The sequence below is a fragment of the Camelus bactrianus genome, chromosome 17 (genome assembly GCF_048773025.1).
Source record: "Camelus bactrianus isolate YW-2024 breed Bactrian camel chromosome 17, ASM4877302v1, whole genome shotgun sequence".
In the NCBI taxonomy this organism is placed as follows: Eukaryota; Metazoa; Chordata; class Mammalia; order Artiodactyla; family Camelidae; genus Camelus; species Camelus bactrianus.
In genome coordinates this window covers 34,679,928-34,707,416 of record NC_133555.1, presented here as the reverse complement: position 1 = coordinate 34,707,416, position 27,489 = coordinate 34,679,928, and the positions used below count along the sequence as shown (strand labels likewise).

The following is a 27,489-nucleotide window of genomic DNA, read 5'->3' as shown; positions in this document are numbered from 1 at the left end:
TCAGCACCTCATCTGCCCCAGGATGGCACCCCTTACCCAGTTCCCTCATCCCTGGCCTCTGGACATCAGAGACCCCTGGCGCCTACCTGGCACACTGGGTCCTCCACCGCATTCTCTAACCTTATGCTCCCCAACTCCCCACACCCCTCACCACTTCAGCCAAGCCGATGTGCCCTAAGGCCCTCACCCACCTTGCCTCTCCTGCCAGTGCACCCTGTGGGAGGGCCCTTCTATGTGCCTGGCATTGTCCCCTCCCCAGATCCATTCACTAAGGTTCCCGCCCTTTAGGACCTACCTAGGACTCAAACCCCATAACACCCCTCATCTAGACACAGAGAGGGCACCTCCTAACCCATTAGGAGGGTGAATATCCCAAGTGCAGAGGTCAAACGGTCCCATGCCCTCCTGGGGAATCAATCATTACATAAGGAAACAATGCCATGGATTGAGTGACCAAATAACCAAGGGACCAGGGGCTTAGAGGTTCATAGCATCCATGGGGCCACTTAAGCACAGGCACCTCACACAAGTACTTCTGGCTCCAAAGGCCTCCGCTGTGAGTCGGCTCTGCACAGGCAAACCAGCCCAGCCCAAAGAAGCCCCTACCTGCAGACCCTGCACACAAGTTTGGTGTGCACCCAGAAAGGAGGGTGGGTTCTCCAGACCCACAACGCAAGCACTGAGTGCCTCCTCCTGCTCCTGTTTATTCAAGGACACAAAGCCACCCATGGCCATTTAGCCCAGGAGGTCAAAGGCTGCAGTTCTCCACTGAAAAAGGAGAGGTCAAGGGTTCTCAGGGCAGTCTGCCTCCATACCCCACCAATGGCACCTTCAGCCTCTTAGAGGCCCCTCCCCATCAGTGCCTCACTGGCCAAACTGCTGGTGGGCTGAGCTCTGGCCATGCCTGTGGAGGCCGTTGCTAGGCTGTGTTTGGGAGGACACCCAAGTGGTTCTACCCAAAACACTCTCTGCACCAGGGACCCAGATTGGCCACCAATCCCTGTAATTATGTCCCCAGCAATATTTACCAACCGTTCCCCTAGTCCCTCTTTGCACTCTCCTCTGCTCATTCCTCCAGTGTTAGAGCCAGGAAGTTCTCCCCAACACGGCAGAAAAAGTGACCCAGAAGAGGGGCAGTAACCATGGTCACCATGAGTAGGCAGCAGGCTGGGTCTTGCTCACTGGATCCCATGGACCAACTGACACAGGAGGGCTGGGCAAGTGGAAGACAGGCCAGGAACTCCAAAATGAAAATCCAGGCCTCCAGGGATAAGTGTATCCAAATGGTCCTGGACCAGTGGCAAGATCAAGTGGTGAGAGAGGAACGAAAATGGGGTGACCTGCCGTACTTCCAGGCCCAACCGTCGAGTCCCAAATCTCAATTTTCAACAGACAAAACTCAGTCTGATAAGTTACTTTAAATAATACAAACTCGAAGACATTTTCATTAGACATTAGCACAAATTTGTGATAGTTAATGCAAATGATTGTTGCCTAAAAAGCAAAGTTTGTCTGCTAGTGAGCCACACAGACAGCGCTCAGACTCAGGCTGAGGCTGAGTGCACCTGCAAAGGCTCACTTCATTGCGGGATTCTCTAACTAAATCCACACCTTTACCTATTCCCTCAGACCCTCTGGAGGAGGGTCCAGGGGCTAGCTGTCCCCGAACAGCATGTAAAGCATAGGCAGGATGGCCACAAATGTCACACAGGTGACCAGCGTGCCACAGATGGTGTTTCTGTTGACCTGGGCTTCTAGCCTCTGCTCCATGTCCGACATTGCCAAGATCATGCGCCCCCGTTCAAGCAAGGAGCCGGGCAGAGCCCCGTCTCCTGGCTCCTCCAGGCCTGGGTGTGCTGCAGCGTTTGCAAGCTGAACCACCCCAGCCATTTGGCTCAAAGTCTTTTCCAGGCCATCAAGCCGCTCTCGTAAAACCTCTAGACATGAATGGACCTGCTTGGAATGGCTAAGCTGCTCTTTCAAGGCAGCTGAAAGGACATCTACGTCTCTGTCTTGGGTGGGGGAAGTACCTGCCTGGGACAAAGAGCTCTGCCCAGGCCCAGCTCGCACCAGGCCCCTCAGGTCCACCATAAGGTCGTGGAGGTCCTTCTGCTGGAGGGAGTAGCTGGATGCCTGTTCTCGGATGGCCTCCTGGAGGCTCACAGGCCCTTTCTGAGCCTCCAGAAGCAAGGACTTCAGCTCCTGCAGCCGCACACGGTTGACGTAGGTGGAGCCAGCCACGCCAATCAGGGCCCCCAGGACTGACCCGATAAGGGACCAATTCTTGGTCCTCTCGGCCCGAGCACGCTCCTTCTCATGACTTTCCCGCACAGCCGCAGAGAAGAGGGAGAACTTCTCTCGCTCAGAGTCTTCGGCACGCAGATAGCTCACGCGAAGCTTCTTCTCCTCCTGCAGAAGCAAAGCTATGTTATACAGCAACCTCACGCCCGGCACAGAAGACACACTCCACAAACACGCTGTGGGTGTGACGGCAGCGTCAGCCTGGTCAGGTGGGGGGAGCAAAGGACCAGGTGATCGGGGTGAGTTGCACCATCCTCCTCCCCAAGCAGTCTTGGGTCTGACTGGGTATGCACGGGTGTCTACAGAATGTGACTATCAGAAAGGAAGTGCCTGGCACTCTCTGGGCCAGCCCCCTCCATGGTGCTCCCTCATCAGTAATCTGGGGTCCAGGTTATACTGTCCTGGACCACTGATCCCAGTACTCCAGGAGGAAGTGACTGGAGAGGCTCTGGAAACCTGGGGCACAGTCCCTCCACAGGAGCTTCTGATTTACCTCTCACCAGGTCTCTGACCACCAGGCCAGTCAGGACTTCCACCTCCCCCCTCCATGACCTGCCAGACTAGGGTCCTCATCTGGGTGAGGGAGGGCTGCCGCCCAAGGTGCCCACCTGCAGCATCCTGTGCTCCAGAGTAGCCAGTTCCAGGTACTGGTTATCATCTCTGGAGATTCGATCCAAACGGTCCCGCACCTCCTTCAGCTTGGCCTGCTGACCTTCCAAGTCCTCCCGAGCCTCTCGGACAAGCCCTCGAGCCACCATGAACACTTTTTCTGCCTGCAGAGAGAACAACAGAGGCCATGTGCCCCTTCTCTCCACACCCACACAGGCTCAGCTCTGGTCCCAACTACACTGGGCTGAGAAGAGGTCAGTAGGGTGTCACTGCAAAGGGTGGAAAGAGAGTCCCTCAGACATATAATCCTGGCTCACCTAGTGGTCCTCAAAGTGCAGCCCTGGGCCACGCCCATCAGAATCAACAGATTTACCCATTCAGGTGGACATAACATGCCTCTGAGAAACTTGAAAATAGCTAACAATGCATATAATCTGTGTCCACCAAACCCAACCAACTCTAGTCTGACACACACCACAGCAGGTTCCCTATGTTCTCAGTCAGTTTCATGTGTGTTGCCTTATCTACACCTCCCACCAACGCCAAATGTCACGACAGGCACTGCATCGGCCTCCATTCTACAGACTAGAAACTCCAGCTCAGCCAAAGTCCTGACCTCTAAGGGAGAAAGACAGCTGGACCGTGGGTTCCCCTCAACCTGCTACACTGATCTGCAACTAGGCAGGAGTGGGAACAGAGATGGTGCCACAAGCACTTGACAACAGGAGGCAGCTCTTTCCACCTCCCAGTATGTTTCCCAGGGCCTTGACCTTCACAAAGGATGTTTTAATCACACACGGGGCTTTGAGGACGCTATTACGCAGCAATCCTCTGGGCAACTCTCACCACCAACCCCCAACAGTCAAAGTGTTTGCTGGCCTAACAGAATGGATGTTAATGGCCTGGGACTCACTGGTACACAGCATACACAGCAACTTGTTTTCACGTGGGGGGCTGGGGCAGTTACACAAAGACCTTAACTCCAGTAGCATGAAACCTAGGCTGTCCTGTGAACAACACATCAAATCCCTCTACTGTAGTGTTAGTTCAAGAAAGGCAAATCCGGACGTGGCCTCCCAGCACCCGTGGCTGGTAACTCGCTTGCCAGGAGCCTCCTCCAGGCCACATTTTCCAACAGAGGGCAGGGCCCCCCCACAGATCCCCTCCTCACCTCAGTCACGTTTCCCTGGGCCTCTCGAACTTCATTGAGTCCAACAAACTCTTCATATCTATCCCACCAAGTCTTGGCTGTGGAGGATGCTCGTTGCTGAATGCTGTGCCCCAGGGCTCCTCCCAGCGCTGTGAGGCGGTGGTACAGCCCGAGGGCCACCTCCTCAGGTCTTTTCTCTCTGGGCTGGCTGGGGCCTGGGCTGCAGAGAGTCCTGGTCATAGGGAGGTCCCTTCCAAGGAGGCCTCTCCGCATCAATACGGGGGACACACCCACAAGGTGCTGCATGGCGATCACAGGGCTGCACCCGGTCATTGGGAGATCTGTGGGGGGATGTCAGACGGATCAGCTCACAGCCAAGAAAGGCTGGGCTGAAGACAGGTCTCAAGCCCTAGGGACAGTTTTGAACTAAATAGTTTCCATTAAAAAGTCCAAATGAGCGATACCCACTGGGCCCGGAGACAGAAGCCACCACACTCAGGCCTCACCTGGGTGCTCCCGGACAAAGGAACACATCAGGGAAGGACCCATACAGGAACCCAGGCCTTCCACTCCCTCCACAGCACCATATGGACCAGCCTCTCCCATTCCATCCACCCTCCCACATCCCCAGGAATCTGTTGTGATTTGGATGAGAATCCCAATGTCCAGTTTTCTAATAATGTCAAAGAAAATTCTTGAACTTGAGTTGTGTCCATGCAGACAGAGCCCCTCAAATATTTCTAAAGGCTCCCGGGGAAACTGTGGGGATTTCAGGGAAAGATTTCTGTAAATGACCATCAAAACCAACTTTCTAGACTCCCTGAGGGCTGCCTCGGCACTGAGGAAGCAGTTTCACTTCTGTTTTAGGACAGGTCGTTCAGGTTCCGGAGGCAGAAAACACCATCCTCAGCTCTCCTTAGAGAAGACAATTCAGTTGAGGGGAGATGACAAAACAGAACAAAACCCAGATTTCTTCAGCGAGGACAGTTATTCTTAGGTCCACACCAACCCTTCTCCTTCTGCCCTCCAAGCCCAGACATTCCAGGCGACCAACTCCCAGTCTCACATTTCTCACTTTCCATGAGCTTTCTTCCTCCTCTCCGACCTTAGTCACTGCTCAACAGGTTAGGTTTCTTTAATCTTTCCCTTTTCAACCCTGCTTTGATGTTTGGGCCCGAAAACGCCTACTTCTCTGTTTCCTGAACAACACAGGCCATGCCTGAGCCCCAGAGCAGCAGCGATTCTGAGGAACCCGGAGAGAGGGACAAGTGACCCACGCTCCTGGGCAAACCTGGGCCAGAGCACCATACTCTCTGGCCAAACCACCCCTGCCCCCAAGTACTGACTCCAGCTCTTGGAGCGACACCTGGTGGCCAAACGACCAGGCCAGAGAAAGAAACGCAGAGGGAGCTGGGGACAGGAAGACAGAGAGGAGCTCCAGTGACAAAGAAAGAGGCCTGATGTAAGGTGATAAGCACCCCAGCCTCCTCCCCATCATGCCGTGCTCGGGGACGCTCACTGGGGACCCAAATTGGTTGGGTAAGGACATGCCTCTGGGCAAAAGCCTGAGCTGAGAGCCACAGAAACAATCGCTGTCACAGTGGTTCCAAGCTGGTGCTATACCCGAACCCGTGGGCCCCATTCCTAAGGCCCAGGGGAGCACACGCCACTCCATGCCCCAGCAGTTGGGCAAGCCTCCTAGTCCTCAATACCAGGGCCCACTGCACAGCTGTGACCTCACAACAACCCTGCAGGTGTACCCCTCATCAAAGCAAATCACGCGACCTTGCAGCCCCGCCAACCACAACACCCGCCCTCCTCAGCAACACTCAGCAGAAAGGTGTGCTCCTTGGCTGTCACTACTTCCTTGGCCCTCTTTCTCTCATGATCCCACTCCACCACTAAGGTTGCTCCCCTGGAGCCCTGCAGAACTCCCACCTTGCCTGATCCAGCAGGTGCTTCTCGGATTTCTTCTCCAGTATCTCTACAGCTTTCAACACCCTCCCTTTTTTGAAATCACTACCCTCCTCAGCTCCCTCCTTCCTTCCTGGCTCCTCCTCCATCAGCAGCCCACTCTTGGACCCCAAGAAGGTCATCCATCTCTGGCAGAGATGACAGTTACAGTCTCCTTCCCAGTCTTGGCTTTCTCCTCTGCCCCTCACAGCTGTCTTCACATGGCAACCACAGGCTCTGACTTGCAAGTCAGATCACAGCCCTCAGTTCACAACCCCCTGACAGCGCCCATGTCACCAGACATGAACACCAGTCCTGCCAGTGGCCAACAAGCCCTAGTCCTCTTAACCCTCACCCTCTTCCCTTTCTCCATCCTTGTACATACATCACTGTGCTAAGCACGATCCCGCCACAAGGTCTGTGCCTGGCCACCTCCTCCGCCTGGACCACTTTTCCTGCTGTCAGCTCACCCTGACCTCTACATCTCTGTCCAAATATCAGCTCTCGGTAAGGCCTTTCTTGACCACTCCCTCCTCAGCCACCTGACCTGCTTTTTCTCCATCAAACATATATTGCTTTCTTTGAGTGTTGCCTGAGTCTCTCACCAGAACATATGCTTGGGGACAGCTGTGACTTCACTTCATGAGGGGACGCACCAATGACTCCCAAGATGTTCCTCCATTCCAGTCCCTCCTGCCAGCCTCCTCCCAGCCTCTCCTACCCTGTGCTGTCTCTCAGCTCCTCCCCCATTAGATGTCTCACAAGCCCCTCAACCAGCAAAGGGAAGATGTCCCTGGCAGAGAGAAAAAGTGGGAAAGTGCCTGAGGTTGTATAAAACCTCAAAGGTGGCCAGTGCAGCTGGAAAGTATCAGAGGAGAGGAGAGTGGGTAGAGGAGAGGCTGGACAGGTAGATAGGGGCCAAAATGAGCAGGGCCTTGAGGGCCAAGTTCAGAACCTGCAGCTGCTGGCTTGCTTCATTTGTCACCAAGGAAATATTTTAAAATTGGAAAACTTCCATGAACTCCCACCATACTTTTCCACCCGCCAGCTTCTGCCTCATTTCCACCTTCTCTCCTGTTCCTGAGGATGAATAATTCATGCTTTAGGGAAGACCAAGCTGTGCTCCAGGTCCCAGGTCCTCTCGCCTTCCAGACTGCTCACTGATTGATCTGACACCCCCTCCAGCAACTGCCCCACTTCTCTGCTCCTCTTTACAACCAAACTCCTTGACAGACTGTCTGCACTAGCTGTCTCCAGTTCCTTTTCTCCCATTTTCATTTTTTTTGGGGGGTGGGGAATTAGGTTTGTTTGTTTATTTTAATGGAGGTACTCGGGATTGAACCCAGGACCTGGTGCATGCTAAGCATGTGCTCTACCACTGAGCTATACCCTCCTCTCCTCTCATTCTCATTTAAACCCTCTCTGATCTGGACTTCACTCCCACCAGGCCACTGGAAGTGCTCCTGTCCAGGACATTTCCACACTGTTAAATCCAGGATGAGGTCTGTCCTCATCTCACTTGCACTGTCAGCAGCCTTTGCCTCATGATAGCCCCCTCCTCCTTGAAACGCTTCCTACTCTTGGCTTCCGGTCCCCACTCATTTCCACAACCTCTCCGCACAGTGCCCCAGGGCTCCGTCCTCAGGTTCCTCTCTCATCCAATCCCATGGCTTGAAAAACCATCTATAAAAATGTTCTAAAATTGATTATAGTGATGGTTGCACAACACTGTAAATATAACTAAAACCACTGAATTGTACACATTAAATAGGTGAATTGTATAGTGTGTAAATCACATCTCAATAAAGCTGTTACTAAAAACAAACAAACAAATCTATACTTTGACCTCTACAGCTCACATCTCTCCTCTGGATTCCAGGCTCATTTATGGAACTACCCAATCCACGTCTCTGCTTTGAAGGCTAATGGAGATCTTATTTTCTCCTCCCAAAACTGCCTTTTCCACAGCCTTCTCCATCTTGGTTGATGGAAAGCCCAAGTCCCAATCAGGCCAAATATTTCACATCCTCCCTGACTGATTTCTGTACCCTCCTCACATCTAAACCATTAGCAAACGCCACCTCCACCTCTAAAACTATATCCAGAAGCCTTCTTCCTCTTGCCTCTGCCATACTATCACCTAGTCCCAACGACTAACATCTTTTGCCCGGATTATCCTAAGAGCTTCCTAATAGGTCTTTCTGCTTCTACTCTCACCCCTACAGTCTGCTGTCAACAGAGCAGGCAATGGTTCTTTCAAAACACAGGTCAATGTCTCTCTCTGCTCAAACCTGCAATGGTTCCCCATCTTTCTTAAGGTAAAAGCCAAAATTCTTTCCATGGCCTACAGGGCAGCCACCTCCTGGCTTTTTCTTCTCTGACCTCATCTCCCACAGGCCTCCCTTTCCTCACTCTGCTCCAGTCACATGGACCCTTTCCCCACAGTTTTAGTGAGATGAAATTGACATACATCATTGTATAAGTTTAAGGTGTACAATGTGATGATTTGATACATGTATATATTGCTAAATGTTTACCACAATAAGGTTAGCTAAACACATCTTTCACCTTACATAATTACCATGCATAGGACCTTTTGATGTTTCTGGAACACAATAGGCTACTTCCACCAGCTATTCACTATCTGCATTGCTTGCTTCCTCCTCTTTGCCAAGTCCTGCTCAAATGTCATGGCCCGGCCACTCCCAATCCCTGGCCACTCCCACCCCAGGGCTCCTTACCCACTTTCTGTTTTTTTTTTTTTTTCTCCACGCACATATCACATGACCCACGAAATGTATTTTACTTATAGTCTGTCTCAGCCACCATAAGTCAGATCTGCCAGAGCGGTTACTGTGTTGTTCACTGCTGCATCCTCAGTGCCTATAATACTACACGCGTATATAGTACGTAGTAAGCAAAAATGTACTGAATGAATAAACAGAATTTGCAAAAAGTCGCACCTCAGGTTATATTATAAAACCTAAACTCCTTCCTGCGTTCTTCAAAGCTCTACAATCAGGTGATCAAGCTCCCATCCACTGCTGCCACTTCCCTTGCATCTCCCTCTGGCCACACTGCTCTCCTCGGTTCCAGGAGTGCGCCGGGCTTCAAGGCGTTTGCGCAAGCCTTCCCTGTACCCGCACTGCTTTCCCCGTGCACCGTCCCAGGTTTAGCGCCTGCGGTTTGCTTCTATAGTGTAACATTTCGTGGCTTCTGGATCCTTCCCCATCAGGACTACCTCCCACCTCGTACCTGGCGCGCTTTGCGCTGGAGCCCGAAACCCCAGAGGAGCACCCGTCACTCAGTTGATCTCTGACCCCTTAGCGCCCGCCTCCAGAAGCCCACTTCCGGCAGCGAGAGAGCAACTTCCTGACCGGGAGCCAATCAGCAGGACCGCATGGAGGTCTAGGCGCAGGGGGTGGGACAGGGAGCTCCGCTTCCGGTGGCAGGGTCTGGGGAAGGGGCGGCAGGCGCCATGTCCGGCCGCGAAGGTAGGTGTGTGGGGACGATAGGGTGGGACGGGGCGAAGAGGGATGGGACCTGGCGGGCGGCCAGGCTGAGCGTGCCCGTGTACCCCGCAGGTGGCAAGAAGAAGCCCCTGAAGCAGCCCAAGAAGCAGGCCAAGGAGATGGACGAGGTGAGGACGGGCGCTTAGGCGTGGGCGGGCGCGGAGGGACTGGGAAACCCGCCTGGAGTGAACCCTCTCTGTCTCTCTCTCTAGGAAGATAAGGCATTCAAGCAGAAGCAGAAAGAGGAGCAGAAGAAACTCGAGGAGCTAAAAGTGAAGGCTGCGGGGAAAGGTCCCCTGGGTAAGTGAGAGTAGGGTAGAGCTCAAGCAGGACAAAGGTCTGAGCATCAGTCTGGACACGAATCCGGACAGGTCCGTGTCCTGCCTCGTTGGTGAGTTTCGAGGTCTCTGTTGCTGGTCCGCTGCGGTGGGCGACCCTAGCCAGGCTTGGATTCGCAGCAGCGAGTAGGGGAGGGAGCCTGACCCAGTATGGGCTTCTCTTAGGGAAGTAGCAGAAATGGAAACACAGAAATTGCTGTATCTCCGATTCAAATTCCTACGTTAAAATTTTAAATATTCTGAACACTTTCTTGTTCCAAATTCGTATTTCATTGCTTCTATATTGTAACATTTTGACTTACTACTAATATTGTTACTCTGGCGAATATTTTTGCATCCCGAGTCTTTTTCACTGCGGGATGCGCCCCGTGGATAAAGTCTAGGCTTCTTGGCATGCTATTGCGCTTTATGCTTTTTTAACCTAATCCCCCGTCATTCTGCCTCTTTTTACCTTTGTGTAAGAGGAATTGATTACTTATGAAAAGATTTTTTTACACCTAACAGTCTCTATACTTTCTGTACTGGTTAGATGCTGTTTACATTCATCAAACTGGTGATTAATTTCCTCAAGGGTTATCTGTACCACATTGGATCACTATGAGCCACACTGGACTCTTACTAAAGGCTGGGATGGTGAGATGTCATTCAGGGCTCCCAAGACCTGTCCTAGTGGATTTGATTCATTATTGTTTATCCACGCGGTGCTGAGATTCTACCTATTAAGAGTCATTTTTTTGGAAAGATGTGAGGTATCTTGTACCTTCTCCTTAATTTGTGATTATGTATGGGGAGAAGGTCAAGCCATAGTGAAATCCTATAGTGCTTGTTTCTTAATTGAGCATCATCTGCTTTTTTTTACAATTTGTTCCAGCCCTTTAGGATTTTCATTCCTATGTTAGGTATACTTCATCCTTCACCTATTTTTAAATTACTTACTGTGTGCCAAATAATAGTCTTGTGTAAACTGGGTAAAATAAAGGTATTGAGTATACCAGAGCCCAGGATTATAATACAGAAGGTAATGTGGTGTAATGTGACAGTTAAGAATATGGACTTGGAAATCAGGCTTTCCAGGTTGGAATCTTGGTTTTGTCACAGTACCTAACACCAAGACTTCCTCATCTGTAAAATGGGTTGATACAGGGATGAGAATTAAATGAGCCAATCTGTGAAATACACAACACAGATCTAGACCAGTGCACAGCCATTACTTGTGCCATGCCTCATCCTTAGTCTGCTTTTGCCCAAAATAGACAGTAGTGGTAAAGCTCTGTGCATGTTTTTTGTGTCAAAAAGAATGCCTAGAGTGGGAGGGTATAGCTCTGTGGTAGATGTGTACGTAGCATACACAAGGTCCTGGGTTCAATCCCCAGTACTGCCATCAAAAAATAAACCCAATTACTCTCCCCACCTTCCAAAGAAAAGAATGCCTAGTATAGAGAGCTGGGCCTTACTAGGGTCCATATCAGGTCCCTGGGGCTTCTACCATAGAACTGTATTTTTCCCTAGATAAGACTTTTTTTCCTTTTGCAGCCACAGGTGGAATTAAGAAATCTGGCAAAAAGTAAGCTGTTCCTTGTTCCTGAGGCAATGATGATCCTTAATTCCATTCCTGTTTAAACATCTGGATTCCCTGCCATAACATCTGTTGCCACCTGTAGCTAGAATGAAGTGTTGTCTTGGAACCTATTGTACATTTAAGAATAAACTTTTGTAAAAAAAAAAAAAATCATACAGTGCCTCATCTCTTTAGTCCATCTCAATCATTTCTACCTTGGCTGTGAAATCAGCATAAACCCAGCCCAGAATCCTGTCAAAATGTGTTCTTAAGTCTTTGTTCCATCCTGAATTCTGTACCACCTGGAATTAAACCAACTCGTTTGAAATGGCCATCGTTTTTTGTGTTGTTGTATACCCGGCAGAATATATTACATGGGGTTAGTGGAAGAATTTGTACTTTGGGAAGAAAACCTATATTTCTGTTAATGACATCCACGTTGCCATTTGTTTTAATGGAGTTGTTGATGTGAGGAGTCTGCTGTGTGCAGGCTGGTCGTGTACTAGTGAACAGTTCCTCTTGTCAAGGAACTTCTCTGTTTTTGGAGGGGAGCAGGACAAATGCACGTGATGTATGTTATGAAGGGAAGAGAACTGGAGGAAGGAGAGATTTCTGAAAGTCTCTTTAACAGCTAAGCTTACTCTGAAGCCTCCAGGTCTGCATTTCCACTAGGCTTCAGAAAGTTACTTTAGGTTCCCATGTCTCCTACCCCATTCAACCCATCAACAAATCTGGACCCTTCATACTTAACTCTAATACCACCACCCCATCCCTCATTCTAACCCTAAAACCCTCACCTGAATTACTGCAGTCACATCCAGATTTGTCTTCCTGCCCCTACTCTTGCTCCCATAAAGTCTAGTCTTTACTCAGGACCCAGAGTGATCCTGCTAAACCATAAGGTCATACTTTGCCTCGCCTTGGCTCAGAATTCTTCAGCGGTTTCTTAGCCAAAACCAGGGTCCCTACAATGATGAGTGAGGCCCTAAGGGATCTAGATGCCATTTCCTACCCTCTGGTTTCTCCTATTCAGCCCCCTGGTCCATCTTGAGCCACAGTGGCCTACATTCCAGGCAAGCTCCTGCCTGTTTTCACTAACACTTTTGGTCTGCCACTCTTCTGGATACCGGAGACCCCCTTATTTTAGAGTACTGAAGTGTCTCAATAGTGAGCTCTTTCCTGACCATAGTGGCAGTCCCAGTGTCTTTATTTTTTTCTTTTGACATTTGTTGACTATCTACCGTCCTTGACTCCAGGAGGAGTAAATTCCTGGAAGATAGAGACCATGTGTGCTAGATGCATGTGTATCAAAACAATGTAGAGGCACTAGTCTGGATTTTCTAGGCCCTTGATACACTACGGGAATAATGCTAATAATACTAAGCTTTATCTGAGAGTGTGTTTTCAAAAAGGGCTATAGGACTGAGATTTTGCTAAGTCAAAACTGGGAAAAGTTTGATATTGTGAAAATGTGGTTTATATTAATAGAAAAAAACATCCTGCTTTGGTCCTTTCCCAGAAAGTTGCAGAGCCAGCAGCATCTTCTTTGGACTTCAGGCATTCCCTGTGGGGCCTTGCCAGCTGGCACCCATCCCTGTGCTGCTGAGAACAATCCTTCAGAGAGCCAGTGCCAGCACACTGCCCCTAAGATTAAACTACTGCTCTCATATTTGGTGGAACCTTATCCATACTGACAAATGAAGTACAATCCTGTCTCTTTACAGGACTAGAAATCTGCAGCAATTAAGACTTAAGCATTCAACATTTGGGTGGCTGAGGGAACCTACTAGTTACCTGAAAAAACTGAAGCCAGATATTCAAGACCCTGTAGGCCCTGACAACCGTCTTCCTTTCATTAACTGCTTTCACAAACATTCATAGGACAGTCACAGGCTAAGTTTGACACTGAGCATGCAAGGATAAAAAGTCTTGCCCCAGTTACTCTCCAACCCCGTGTTCCTGCTAACTGTTCTGCACATCACTACTGCCCAATAAAACCCTCAAGCCCAGCTTGAATCCCTGCTCCTCTCTATAGCCTTACCTTCTCTTTTTGCCATAGATAACTCCTACCTGGCACTTGTGTGGCCTCCATGTTGGTGTTGTATTCTCGTCTGAGTAGTCTTGTGTGCCATCCTCCTTGTTAACTCTTGATAACTCCCACTCAACGTGTGAGAGACCAGATGCTACTTCCAGGGGGCCACCCTTGACCTCCTGAGTCTCATTTCTCTATGACCAGTGCTTGGGACAAAAACAACCAAGAGTTCTCAGGAGAAAGAATTAATAAATATTAACAGCCTGAACAGCTAGGCTAGTGCCACCCACTTCAACACAGACACACCCTTCTCAGAATCACCCCTTCCCAGACCTTTCTTCCCCAGACCTACCTCAAATGTACATATTCAAAATATTTACTGTTCTCAAAGATGTGTGCTCACAACATCTCTATTCATACTTCTCGTCTAACCTCAGTCTCCCAGACTCCTCCCCAAGAGTGCCTCGGGGTATGTAAAGAAGTGGGTCTGGCTGGAGGAGGACAGCGAGTTCACGCAAACCCAATCCCTGAATGCTGCCTGCCTCGATTCACGTGTGCACGTATGAATGCAAGGGGAACTCCTCCAGCGCCTCTGTGTATCCTACTGGATGCCGAGGAGCCGGCGCAGAGCTCCTGGCAGTGGGGCTGGTGAGCCTTGGACCCGCACCCCAGGTAACTCGGCTTGTTCCGCACAAAGCCCCCGTCTGACCCGCTGAGTCCCAGCTACCAGCAACTCAGGGATAGGTGGAGTGCTGCCCAGAGGGGCGGAGCGCAACCGAGCTGGCAAGCGCTTAGTTGAGCACGGCGGCGCGCTCAGATGATGTCATTCTTCCGCGCCTGCCGGCTGGCGGCTAATTGACCGGTTGACTCGGGGGCGTGGCCCTAGCGGCTGAGGCGAGCGGCGGCGCGCGGACGGTTGGTCCAGCCTTCCGTACCCACAGCCGCAGGCCGGACTCCAAGCCTTCGGAGGGTGGCTGGCGGCCGGCATGGCTGGAATGCCGGCGCTGGGCAGCAGGAGGCCGAGCGGGCCCCCAGTACCTTGCTTAGACCCGGCGCCCAGCACCGGGCATCGCCCAAGCAAGCGGGCCCGGGGCTTCCCCACGGTCGCCGCACCGGACCCCGAAGACCCCTTCGGCGCGCACGGGGATTTCACCGCCGACGACCTGGAGGAGCTCGACACCCTTGCGTCACAGGCCTTGAGCCAATGCCCGGCCGCGGCTCGGGACGTGTCCAGTGAGTGCGCCTCGGGGCCTTTTCCCCTGAGGGTGGTGCAGAACTAGCCAGATCTCCCTTGGTGACCGTGGCTTCGGAACCCCACGGTGACCGCTGTCCCGGTGTCATGCACCCACACTGCCCCTTCACCTTTTAAAAGTACAGGGAACAGCTTGATTTAAGCAGCGGTTGTGTCCCAAAAGGCCCTTTGATTTGGGGGAGAAATGTATCAGAAATGTCAAACAGCCGATTTGGAATATAGAAAGCTAGGTTAACATTTTACCTTAGTTTCTCTAAGTCTGAGCCACTGGATTCTTAGTTCTAAGCAGCGATCCTTGGAACACGACTACAACCGCCTTCAGAACCATCACTACCTACACATGGGACCCATTGTTAGGGCAGGTATGAGAGGCTTTAGGTCTAGTGAAGACTACCTTTTCCCTTGGACCGCATGAGCATAAGAGGAGCCTGGCAGAAGAGATGAAAGGACTTATTCTTTCATACAACCAATAAATTATACTAGGTGCCCAAACCTTAGAAGCTGCAGCATGTTTAGCAGTGAACAAAAGACAAAAGCCCCTTCCTTCATGGAGCTTACATTCTACCTTAGGGAATGAGTGAAGTCTTGTGGGGCTCCCAAAAAGAGAAAGGTTTTGAGGGCACCTTGAATCTCTACCTGGATGTCTCAGATCTTAAATTCCACACCATCATTTCCTGGAAATCCAGTCATCTGCCAGCATCTCCAGCATGCTGCATGGCAAAGCAGACATTAAGAAAACCCTGATTGATGACCAGATGTTCTGCATGACTGACTAGGACCACTCTCCATTATGTACCACAAGGCAACAGCTCCCTTTCCTTGACCATGTATCTAATTCCTTTCCAAATCCTATAACTTCACCTTCTTAATCCATCTCTGGAATCCATCCCCTCTGCATCATCTCTGCCATCTCCCTGATCTACGTTACTATTACCCCTCCCTGGACAATAGTCTGCTAAATTGTATTCTCATTTCCAGTTTTGACTCCCTACAAGTCAGACTTCATACCACAGCCAGAGCAATCTTATCAAAACTCAAATCTGTCTAGGTCACACACAGATGCATGTGAACACCCCTACTAGAAGTCCTTTAATGACTTCCCACTGCTCCTGGTGTAAAGGTCAAAATCCTTAATATGGCCTGCAAGGCTCAGCATGGTCTGTGGCTTTCCCTCTCCGGGTTCTAGCCATGCTGACTCTCCTTCTGGCCTTGAATTCTCTCTGCTTCCTTATGACACAGAAACTGCACATTGCCATTTCTTATACCTTGAGTGTTCTTTCCATCCATTCCCCATCCCCACTTACCTGGTTAATTCCCGCTTGTTCTTCAGCTCTCAGTTCAGTCATCACTTCCCTAGGGAAGCCTTCTAATCACTCAAGTCCCTTATTACAGGCTTTCCTGTATTTCTTTTTCTCTGCAGCTCTTTTCACAGTTGTAATTTTACATTTACTCATGTGATTATTTTTGAAGCCCTGTAAGCTCCATGAGTGTAAGGACTGTATGCATTTTGCTCACCATTGTACCTTTCTTTAGAGGCTAAACTGTGCCTAGCATATTATAGGTGCTTAGTAAATATTGTTGAATAACAGATCACTGAGTTCTGACCAGTCAGATTCCCATAGCACCTTTCCGCCTTTAGATGAGACTCTTAAAATTGGGTGGGGAATGTGGAGAGGGTGGCAGGATCTGTTATTTCATAAAGATCATTTATGAGTTTGAATCATGTTCTTATGTTGGAAAATGCCTATATTGCGTACTAGATCTTTCTCTAATTTGCTTTCAAGAGTGATTCCTTTCAGCATTGTCTGGCAAAAGTGGGAAAATGTTGGGTCCTGAACAGTATATGGGAACTGTTTTTTACAGATGTTCATAAGGTCGCCAGATTAGATGGGATGTCAAAAAATCCTGCAGGGAAAAACAGAGAAAGTGTTCCAGTTAAAGATCATTTTGAATTAGAGGTACTTCAGGCACAATACAAAGAACTTAAAGAAAAGGTAAGTGATTTAACTTATGGTTTTTGTAGTTAATGCCTTCACTTATGCATGTGTTATAAAGCATTATACAATAAAATATATAAAAGCTTTAAAATAAGACTCCAGATTCATCCCCATGAAATGAGGGCAAGTTGGGGGAGGAGGGAGCCAGAAAATTGTGGTTGAAAGAAACTGTCCTGAGATTCCTAACAGCCAGGGCAAGAAAGGAAACACTGTATACCTAATCCAAAAAGAGATACAAATTTTCTGTTCAACTTATAGCATATGTCTTATATAAGAAACACCGCATCATAATGGTTGCTATTTTCATTAACAGTTTTGCAAAAAAGCAGACATCTTTCATCTTTCATTTATAAGTCCCTAGAAAAACCAAGAACATAATGTGGAATTTATTTTTGTCAAGTGTGCAACCCAGATTTTTAAATACCTATTAGAGCCTACAGGATCTGCATGCATGTGTGGACAAGTGGTATCCTAAAGCTATATTGCTGAGTATCAGCTGTCCCAGGAATAGGCCTAGCAGATCATGGTGATGTCTGGTTGGTACAGGTATATTTTGAGTACTCATTGGTCTCTAGGACATATTTTAAATGTGCTTTCTCCATCTCCCCAGCTCTATGTTGAAACAAGTACATATATAGTTTTCCCTTATAAACTTTTCACAAGATCAATTTGGGATTTATAGATGAAGGCAATGGAAGATGAAGTCCTCATTAAAAATGGAGAAATTAAAATTTTGCGGGACTCCCTGCATCAGACAGAATCCATCCTAGAGGAACAGAGAAGATCACATTTCCTTCTTGAGCAAGAGAAAACTCAAGCACTCAGTGACAAAGAAAAGGAATTCTCCAAAAAGGTGACCCAGAGCACTTGTTTTGCTTATCTGGACATCAGCTTTGCCTGCTCACTGAGTTCCTTTAGAAGCAATGACTAAGGTTGCTTGTAAATCTCCCAGGAAGATTTCAACAGTTGTTTGTCTTAAATACTTCCTGCTAATCAACTAATTGCATATACTTTTCTTTCAGGCTGTGCACGTGGTTTGGAAAAGGACTTAGGTGAAACTCTGCTTTGCTGTGGTAGTCTAAATCACTAGCTTAGACTTCCCAGAAACAGGTGTAAATTAGGGCCTTTGGTGGTGGGGGCAGTGTAGGGAGGCAGATCAGAAACACAGTTGACCTAGCTTGGGCCAAAAGGAAATATATTGGCTTCCATAACTAAGTCTGGGGAAGACAGTGTGCTGGAGTATTGAATGACTCAAGATTTGCCAGGACTCGTCTTTATTCTCCGTACTGTAGACAGGCTTCATCCTTATGGTAGAAGATGTGTTCTCTGGAAGCTCCAGGACTCACAGTTCATAGCTCCAAAACAGACCGAAGACTTGAGGTTCCTCAGCTAAAGTTTTAAAATTCTGGGGAAGGCTTTAATTGGTCCAACCTGAGTCAGAGGCCTGTGCCTGAACTAGTCACTGTAACCAGAAAGACAACAGCTCCCATTCAAATCACACATTCAGAGGTAGGGAAATGATGTTTCTTAGGGGAAGGAGATAATGTTCTGGGGAGAAAAACTGTAGATGTCCAGTATAGACCACTTTCCTTCAGCACTTCCTGAGGCTTCAATCTCAAGGATACAGGGCCTTATTCTGCCATTACTTCATTCAGCAAACTCAGCAAAGTTTAGCTGCCTTTCCACATACATGATGAAGAACAAAGGATTTACAGTTAAACAAACCAGAGTTTGAATCTAGCCTTTATCACATTCAAGTGGTGACCTCAGGGTAATGACTTACGATCTCTGACTCATTTCCCTTATCTGTTCCAGAAAGTAACCAGAAGGGTTGTTGTTAACCACTTAAATGGTCCTGCACTGGTGTCTGGTGCTGTGCCTGGCACAGATGTGCTCGAGCAATCACAGTAGTTACTGTTGGCTGTGGGCCCCACAGACCAGAGCAGCAGGTCTCCCCACACTGCACAGGGTTTTGGTAAAACTCTTCCAAACACTCAACCCAGACTTTCAGAAAGACCTGGATTGTGCACCATTCCGTTCACTAAAAGGTCAACATATTACTATGAGTTATGGCACCTTGTCATCATTCTTACTTAATTCCCCCAACCATCAAGACAGGTATTTATTACAGATAAGCTGAAGTTCAGAGAGGCTGAGTAAATGGTGTTCGAACCCTCAAAAAAATAACTTGCAATAGTTCGGGTCAAAATATCTTTCTAGAATACCATGCTGTCTTTCCAGAAGAAGGGTAGAGCTTGATATTTCAGGACATTTATGTCATGGTGAACTTCTAGATACCGTTTCTCATTGTTTTTCCTTTACTAGCTCTAGATTTTGAAGCCCGGAGATGTTTCTGTATATGTGATGGGGCCACTACAAGTATGCTACTTTTGCCTTCCAGCTCCAGTCACTACAGTCTGAACTCCAGTTTAAAGATGCAGAGATGAATGAATTAAGGACAAAGCTTCAGAGCAGTGAACGAGCAAATAAACTAGCTGCTCCCTCCATTTGCCATGTCAGGTAATGGTGGTGCTGGAGGGAGAGTTCAATTTTGCATTGCTTAGTAAAAAGTGATTAACAGTGTCAGGCTAGTCCTGAATGAGGCTGTTTAGACTCTGCCTCTGGGACATAGATCGTCTCTGCTGAAGGCTTCAGAGGCTAGAATGTTTGGGGCATCACAGCATAAAGGCCGCATACTCTAGCAGTGCCTTCTCCTTGTAGGTCTTTATAAACACAACTCCTTGGGATGAGAAAAGGCTGGGAAGATGATCTCCAAACTTGTGGGGTGAACCAGTCTTCATTTTTTTGTAATTTGTTTCAAATAAGTGATTTTGCCCCAATTGTAAATGTCTTTTAGTCCCAACTACTTGGAATATTTTTTCTCATTTGCTTCCCTGGGACCTTTGTCCAACAGCCCCCACCTTTGCTGCAGATGTGATCAGCTTGTTAATGGTCTGTCTTGTCCCCTGCCTGCCAGAGAAGTAGTATCAGCCTTGAAATTTGAACAGTGTGGGTCAGGTCATCTTTTTCTGGTATTGAACGTTCTTCTGCCTTTACTTACAATGGGCAGGGTATGAAATTGAACTCTTCCTGCCTTGCATAGTCCAGGTAAGACAGGAGAGCAGAGAGAATCCATCCTCACCTCTTCATACACCACTAACCTTATTGTCTGATCGGATCAGAGGGTTAAGACTGCTTCTCTAACATAAAGACCCTGGCACCGAGAAACTGGCTCAGTTTTCAAGTTGCAAGACACAACATACCTTTTACTAGATCCTCTTTCTACTGAAAATCTTTGAATTCAGTCCCTGACTATTAAAAAAGAGGTTGTCCCAAACTAATGGTTACCACTGGGGAGAGGAGAGAAGGGAGGGACAATACAGGGATAGGGGAACAGGGGTACAAACTATCAGATATAAAATAAGCTACAAGGATGTATTGTACAATCTGGGGAATATAGCCAACATGTTTTAATAACTATAAATGGAGTATAACCTTTAAAAATTGTGAATCATTACATTACACACTTGTAACTTACATAATATTGTATAGCAATTATACTTCAATTAAAAAAAAAGTTTGTTTCAAATTGAAAAGGTGTTTTGGTGGAATTAGAAACAGTAATGGAATTACAGCCAATGCTTTTGGGTAATTAGAAAAACGTGGAAATAAATCAAAGATTATTTTTCAACAATTTGGATCAAAATGCCTTAAATTTTGCACTGCTTCCTGACAAAGAATGACAAATGTGTAATAACAGATAAAACTTTTTGGTCATGTCACATAGACCTGAAAAGTTTAAGTCTTGTTAGAGGTTTTATAACCAAGTATTTTAAATGGTGTTAGCAGAATCATTACTTTGCTTTCATAGTTAACTTTTTCCAGTCCTAGGAAAAGCCCTTCTGTGGTTGTAAAGCCAGAAGCTTGTTCTCCACAATTTGGAAAACCGCCTTTCCCTACGAAGGAGTCTTTTAGTGCTAACATGTCCCTTCCCCATCCATGCCAGACAGAGCCAGGATGCAAGTCCCTGGTGGCCAGAGAGGGTAAGTCAGTCTATCCATCATCCACTGCTCTGAATCAGACTACTCAAACTTGTGGCTTGAAACAATGAGTTGTTTTTCTCATTTCCATGGGTCAGCAGTTCTGATAGCACAGTGGGGATGGTTTGTCTCTGCAAGGACTGGAATCACTGAAGGCTTGTCAGGGGTGGAGGGTCTAATTCAAAGTGGCTCCCTCATATGGCTGGCAGTGGAATTCCTCTCCACATGTGGGCCTCCCCACAGGGCTACTTGGCTGGCCTCATAGCCTGGTTGATGGCTTCCTCTAGCGCTAGCACATCCAGAGAGAGAGCTAGGTAGACGCTGTCCTTTTTATGGCCCAGCCTCAGAAGTCACATAGCATCACTTCTACACATTCTGTTTGTTAAAAGTGAGTCACTAAGTCTGGGCCATGTTTAAGAGGAAGGAAACTAGGCTGCACCCTTTGAATGGAAGTATGTCAAAGAATTTGCAGGTATATTTTAAAACCTCCACGGTCAGCATCCATTAACATACCAGAAACACGGCTAGTAGGCAGGAATGTGGGCTCCTTTCACAGCCCAGCCTTGAGTTTGTACAGCGAGTCCAGACTGAGGGAGTGCTACCACTTTCTAGAGAGAGACAATCTAGCGTTAGTAGGTTTTCACTCTAAGATTGTGCTGTGCCAGTTTATCTTACAGTTCAGATACATTGCCTCTCTCCTACCACCAAAAACCCTCTCAAATCACTGGCCATCACCACCACCCCCTGAGAATCACAGCTACTCACATTTTTGGCGTCTAGCAACTTCAGGAGCAGTTACAGGGTAGTGTTACGACCAGGCAGCAGAGCCCACCAGCCTGGCTGTGAGTCCAGTCACACTGCTTACTGGCTTGTATAATTTGGGCGAGTCCCTTAACCTCTGTGCCTCAGGTTTCCCAGATGTAAAACAGAGTTAATGATGACACCTCCTGGTAGGGTTGCTGTGAGGAACAAGTGAGCTAGCATGTGTAAAGCTCTCAGAACAGTGTCTAGCACATAACAAGAACCATATAAATGTTAGGGTTACTGCTTTTATGTCATTGCCTGATTTTAAAGTGGGACAGACAATTTAATTTTCTTTTCTTTTCCTTATGCAAGTTTCTGTTTTATATGATGATGGCAAAGATGTGAAGGTTCTTGGGTTGTGTTGGCTCTTGTTTTGATCCAAAGTTGAAGTGAAACACTGATTTAAACTTGTTACATTTAAGAGTTTCTGATATGCTGGTGCTTTTGTCTTCAAGTTTTGATTCACATTTTATCTAGTTTCAGAGACTAAGATCCATAGTCTGGGAGGTGACCCCATAAAGCAGGAAGAGTCCCAGAAAAGTCTTGTTGACAGCTGGATGCAGAAGTCAAACACTCAAGGTACCAGAATCCCTGCTCCTTCTGCAGGAGACCTACATGGGTCCTATCGTCCTCTGCAGTGCCGCAGTGGAATTGCCCAAGGAACTGTCCGAGACTCTGAGGTCCAACGCCCTAGGCAGTCCTTTAGGGGGCCCAGGGGAGTAGTAATCTGTGGATTAAGCAAAAGACTGTAAAATGGAAGGGGCACAGAGCAAGTATGCCAGAGCCTTCAGCACCCACAGGCATCTCAAGCGGGCTTAGAGCTAGCTTAGAGGACAGCTGGCATCATAGAAAAGGCCTCCCACATCAGAACCTTCCACTGTCTCCTTGTCTTCTGCAGGTTCCATTTTGATAAACCTTCTCCTGAAGCAGCCTTTGATCCCAGGGTCATCCCTAGGTCTGTGCCACCTCCTCAGCAGTTGTCCTGAGGCCCCTGCCGGCACCTTGTTGCAGCTACCAGGGTTTGGCAGGTAAGCGTAAGACTCCTAAAAACCTTGTTTAGGAAGGAGTTTCCGGGAAGCAGGTTCCTATCTGGCCCTGACCAGCCTGGGAGGTCTGTGCTCTGGGCAGGGAAGGTAGAGAATTTAGCAGGCATGCTATTTGGGTCCTTTGACCTTATCTCCTCTCACACTGTGTTTTCTTTTGTGTCTGTTGCTAGTACCTTGATTGGGATTTCAGGCCTGAGGACAACAGGTTCTCGCGATGGGTCATTTCCCCTCTTGGCTCTGAGAGAAGCACAGAACCTGGCACTGACTGGACTGAATCTGGTGGCCAGAAATGAAGGCTCCTATGACAAAGACCCAGCAGAGGGAGGCAGAATGGCCTTCCCGCTCTGCCAGCTTCCTGGAGCAGTGCATCTCCTCCCCCTGGTACAGTTCTTTATCAGCTTACAATGCCAGGCTCTGCAGGATTTGGCAATAGCCAAAAGAAGCGGAGCACCTGGGGACTCACCAACACATCCCCCCTGCGTGAGCTCTGGGGTAGAGGCCAGCCCCGAGGACTCAGTTTGCAACCTGGAAGGCTTCTCTGTGGCTTCACTGAACATCCTTCAGCACCTGGTGTGCCACAGCGGAGCAGTTGTCTGCAAGTTACTGTCAGGAGCCGGTGCAGATTCTGCTGTTAGGGAAGGAGACCAGAGTCTGGTTCATGGACATGGTCACGGGAATGTGACCTCAGCCCCAGGGGGGCTTGCCAATGACCAAAGCCAGCATCCACTATTGAAGATGCTTCTTCAGCTCTTGGCTTTATCTTCTGCAGCAACAGGTCACCTTCAAGCCAGTATCCTCAGCCAGTGCCTTAAGGTTTTGGTGAAATTAGCTGAAAATGCTTCCTTCGATTTCCTGCCCAGGTATAACATAGCATGGGAGTCATGATTTCTTGTGGGTCTTACCTGACCTTTTGAGGTCTGTCCTGTAGCCCCTGTTCTTTCTCCCATCTTGGCTTGTCCATACTGCTCAGCTCTAAGCCTTCGTTTAGGTTCTGAGGCTTAACTCAGAGTTCTGGAGTGATGGGAATTGGGTCCAAGTGTTAGAAGAACTAAGAAAGTGGTTTATTTGGCTAAATACTACCTCTGGACAGCAGGTAAGCAAAAGACACACGTGATAAAAGAAGGCTGTTAGCCACTGTGGAAGAGTGCCCTGCCCCAATGACAGACAAAGGCTGAACCAAGAGGCCTTTGAACCTGGGGTGTGGATCAGGCACTTTGAGTTTACTTTGTATATGATATTGGAGAATGTTCTAATTCCATTCTTTCACAAGTAGCTGTCCAGTTTTCCCAGCACCATTTATTGAAGAGAGTCTTTTTGCCATTGTATATTCTTGCCTCCTTTGTTGAAGATTAATTAACCATAAGTGTGTGGGTTTATTTCTGGGCTTTCTATCCTGTCCATTTTTTGTGCCAGTACCATACCATTTTGATTACTGTAGCTTTGTAGTATAGTTTGAAGTCAGGGAGCATGATTCCTCCAGCTGTGTTCTTTTCTTCAAGATTGTTTCAGCTATTTGGGGTCTTTTGGGTTTCCATATAAATTTTAAAATTATTTGTTCCAGATCTATAAAAAATGCCACTCATATTTTGATAGGGACTGCATTGAATCTGTACATGGCCTTGGATAGTACAGTAATTTTAACAATGCTGATTCTTCTGATCCAAGAACACAGTATATCTTTCCATCTGTTTGTGTCATCTTCAGTTTCTCTCATCAGTGTCTTAAAGTTTGTGGAGTACAGGTCTTTTACCTTCATAGGTAGGTTTAGTCCTAGGTATTTTATTCTTTTTGATGCAGTGGTAAATCAAATTGTTTTCTTAATTTCTCTTTCTGATAGTCCACTATTAGTGTATAGAAATGCAGCAGATTTCTATATATTAATTTTTTATCCTGAAACTACCAAATTCACTGATGAGCTCTAGCAGTTTTCTGATGGTGTCTTTAGGATTTTCTATAGTATGTCATCTGCAAAGTGGCAGTTTTACTTACTCCTTTCCAATTTGGATTCCCTTCATTTCTTTTTCTTCTCTGGTTGCTGTGGCTAGGGCTTCCAAAACTATGTTGAATAAAAGTGGCAAGAATGGACTGATCTTAGATGAAATGCTTTCAGCTTTTCACCATTGAGTATGACATTAACTGTGCAGTTTTTCATATATGGCCTTTATTATGTTGAGGAATAGTCCCTCAGTGCCCACTTTCTGGAGAGTTTTTATCATAAATGGACGGTGAACGTCATCAAAAGCTTTTTCTGCATCTACTGAGATGATCATATGGTTTGTATTCTTCAGTTTGTTTATGTGGTATATTGCATTGATTGATTTGCAGATACTGAAAAATCCTTGCACCCGTTTCATATTTTTTGAATGAATGAATTCCAGGAACCACATTTTTACCAGTTCCTTTGGTAATTACATCATCATTCCATCCCTGTTGAGCTTGTCCACAATGTCATCAAAAAACAATGGGTGCTTACTGCAGGCCAGACACAGATGCCTCCTGTTCACTGGCTCGGGCTGCACACTGTGAGCACTCAGTGTCTGTGGAGTGAATAAACTCCGTGCTGAGGTAGGGAAACTTGTCTGAAACCCCAGAGGGAGTGTGCTGGATGGTTTCAAGCTAGTTAGGCTCCTGAGCCACCGTCCTTGATCACTGTCTGATGCCACCTCCCACGCTGTGCTTCTCGTCCAAATTCCTTGGTGTTCACCTCAGAGTGAAAGCCAGGGACCAGTGCTACCCGGGCTCTAAAGCAGGACACGATGCAGCATGAGTAGTGCCCACTGGGTCACAGGAAACGAGTATCAGCAAGCAGGTGGTGGTCAGCTGCCATTTGAACCCATGCTGTCCGAATCAAGTCTCTTTGTCCTGGCCTCTTGAATTTCCTGTTACCTCCAGTGCAAAGTGAGGATGAGTTACAGGATTGGTTTGGAGGTGTCACATCTCTGGACCCCTGTGTTTCAGGTTCCAGTGTGTGTTCCGGGTACTGCCACAGTGCCTCAGCCCAGAGACACCCCTGCCTAGTGTGCTGCTAACTGTTGAGCTCCTGTCCCTCCTGGTGGACCACGAGAAGCTCGCACCTCAGCTCTGCTCCCACCCGGGTAAAGCAGGCCAGGGGTGTGCGTCTGGACTGCTGCTGCAGGTTGGAGGGAAGGGTGGTGGCAGGGACAGGCCCCCTGAGGGCTTCTTCAGCTTGTACCCCAGGTTCTGGGTGAGAAGGGGGACCCTGAGTGAGAGGTGGGGCGTCCTTTCCAGAAGGCTGCCTCCTCCTGCTGCTGTACATGTACATCACGTCAAGGCCCGACAGAGCGGCCTCGGAGACACAGTGGCTTCAGCTGGAACAAGAGGTAAGAATGCCAGAGCCCCTTTGGTGGACTCCTCACCACCCACCCCACCCCACCCAAACCAAGGGCTACTTTTCCTCCTTCCTCTGGGGACAAAGGGAGCTTTCATTCATTTTGGTAACGAGTTTAGCCACTAACAAGGTAAACTCACTTTGGGAGCTTCAAACTACACAGATACAGTACAGGCGAACCCCAGGGTACCCTAGGACTTGGCAGGGTTGCCTCATAACTGATTCTAACCTGGCTTTGGGGTCTGGTGGCTAGAGGTGAGCCTGGAAGCAGGTGGGTCTTGGTGAGATACAGGTATTAGTCCTGTGTCTTGTCTGGAAAGACCCCACAACACCACCTCTTGGACCCCACTTGTGCAGAGAAGCAGTTGCTGAGGCAACTGGAGCCCTTAGAGAAACCTGAGAAAGCCCTTGCTTTGCCCAGGGTCTCGTTCTGCCATGGATGGAACAGGGTCTGTTCTTGTTCTAGGCTGTGTGGCTCCTGGCTAAGCTTGGTGTGCAGAGCCCCTCCTCCCCAGTCACTGGCTCCAGCTGCCAGTGCAACGTGGAGGTGAGTGCCGGGGGCAGGCGGGCCGACAGCGGGCAGCTTTGTCAGTGAGTGAGGGGGCCTTGTGCAAGGACCCCTGCTCCTTCACCAGGCTTAGACCCTGGTGCCGCCACACAGAACCTTCCTTGTGTGGGTGGCTGGAAAAGGTGCTGCCCAGCTGAGCAGGCACCATGAGACCTGACCTCAGTCTGCGCCCTCCCCCAGGTGGTCAGAGCACTCACAGTGATGCTGCACAGACAGTGGCTGACGGTGCGGAGGGCAGGGGGGCCCCCGAGAACAGACCAGCAGAAGCGGACAGTGCGGTGTCTGCGGGACACGGTGCTGCTGCTGCACAGCCTGTCCCAGAAGGACAAGCTCTTCACTGTGCACTGCGTGGAGGTCCTGCATCAGTATGACCAGGTGATGCCCGGGGTCAGCACACTGATTCGAGGGCTTCCTGACGTGACAGACTGTGAAGGTGAGCGGTGGCAGGGCCCCTTCCTGCTCCAGCCCACGTGTGGGGTTTGCCCCCAAATCCATGGGCAAGTCAGACTTCCTGGCCGTAGATCAGCAGCACTCCATCCACACAGCCTCTGCCAGCACTGGGGCCATTCTTGTCTTCCCGCTCTGGGTCTTCTCTGAGTCTGTCAGCCTGCCTTTTGCTTGTATCTGTTGAGTCAGCCTGGCAGAGCCACGGTTTTTCCAGAAACATCCCTATTTGAATTGCCTTTGTATCACTTTGCTTGCAGTAGCTGAGGGAACAAGGCCTGGGTGTGGAAGGGACTGGTTAGTTCCTGTGGGCCTGGCAGGGAGGAGAGGTGGGACCCCCCCCCCCAGTCCCTGTGCCTTCAGGCTTTCACCACAGGACCCTCGTCTTTTCTGGTTCAGAGGCAGCCCTCGATGACCTCTGTGCCGCGGAGACCGATGTGGACGACCACGAGATGGACTGTGGCTGAGGCCTGTCCCCATCGAGCCACATGGTGGCACCAACACTTCTTTCCTTCCCTCATCCACTGATTAAAAGC

General features: G+C 48.6%; 3 protein-coding genes across 6 annotated transcripts; 2 read left to right on the top strand and 1 right to left on the bottom strand.

Moving 5' to 3' along the window:
* Positions 1 to 1,399: 1,399 nt before the first annotated feature.
* CCDC51 (coiled-coil domain containing 51) lies at positions 1,400 to 21,992 on the bottom strand. 4 transcript variants are annotated; one of them, XM_045506012.2, is made up of 6 exons: positions 21,508 to 21,992; positions 21,256 to 21,350; positions 16,010 to 16,610; positions 4,082 to 4,401; positions 2,910 to 3,074; positions 1,400 to 2,409 (listed from the first exon to the last, which is right to left on the bottom strand). In XM_045506012.2, the coding sequence occupies exons 4-6, from the start codon at positions 4,391 to 4,393 to the stop codon at positions 1,654 to 1,656; spliced, it is 1,233 nt and encodes a 410-aa protein (XP_045361968.1). In that variant the 5' UTR covers positions 4,394 to 4,401; positions 16,010 to 16,610; positions 21,256 to 21,350; positions 21,508 to 21,992; the 3' UTR covers positions 1,400 to 1,653. The 4 variants fall into 4 exon arrangements, with proteins under 4 accessions (XP_045361968.1, XP_010967535.1, XP_010967534.1 ...); XM_010969233.3 differs by having other exon boundaries at positions 21,256 to 21,992; XM_010969232.3 differs by lacking the exons at positions 16,010 to 16,610; positions 21,256 to 21,350; positions 21,508 to 21,992 and adding an exon at positions 9,269 to 9,398.
* On the top strand, positions 5,276 to 11,753 carry TMA7 (translation machinery associated 7 homolog). Its single transcript, XM_074344140.1, has 5 exons — positions 5,276 to 5,328; positions 9,249 to 9,511; positions 9,598 to 9,653; positions 9,738 to 9,825; positions 11,397 to 11,753. Exons 1-5 carry the CDS (start codon positions 5,276 to 5,278, stop codon positions 11,429 to 11,431), a joined length of 495 nt encoding a protein of 164 aa, XP_074200241.1. The 3' UTR covers positions 11,432 to 11,753.
* ATRIP (ATR interacting protein) lies at positions 14,275 to 27,489 on the top strand. The gene is made up of 13 exons (XM_010969236.3): positions 14,275 to 14,686; positions 16,569 to 16,699; positions 17,385 to 17,555; positions 19,104 to 19,222; positions 20,588 to 20,745; positions 22,024 to 22,125; positions 22,445 to 22,574; positions 22,763 to 23,452; positions 25,551 to 25,687; positions 25,842 to 25,933; positions 26,408 to 26,488; positions 26,690 to 26,942; positions 27,353 to 27,489. Exons 1-13 carry the CDS (start codon positions 14,440 to 14,442, stop codon positions 27,418 to 27,420), a joined length of 2,379 nt encoding a protein of 792 aa, XP_010967538.3. The 5' UTR covers positions 14,275 to 14,439; the 3' UTR covers positions 27,421 to 27,489.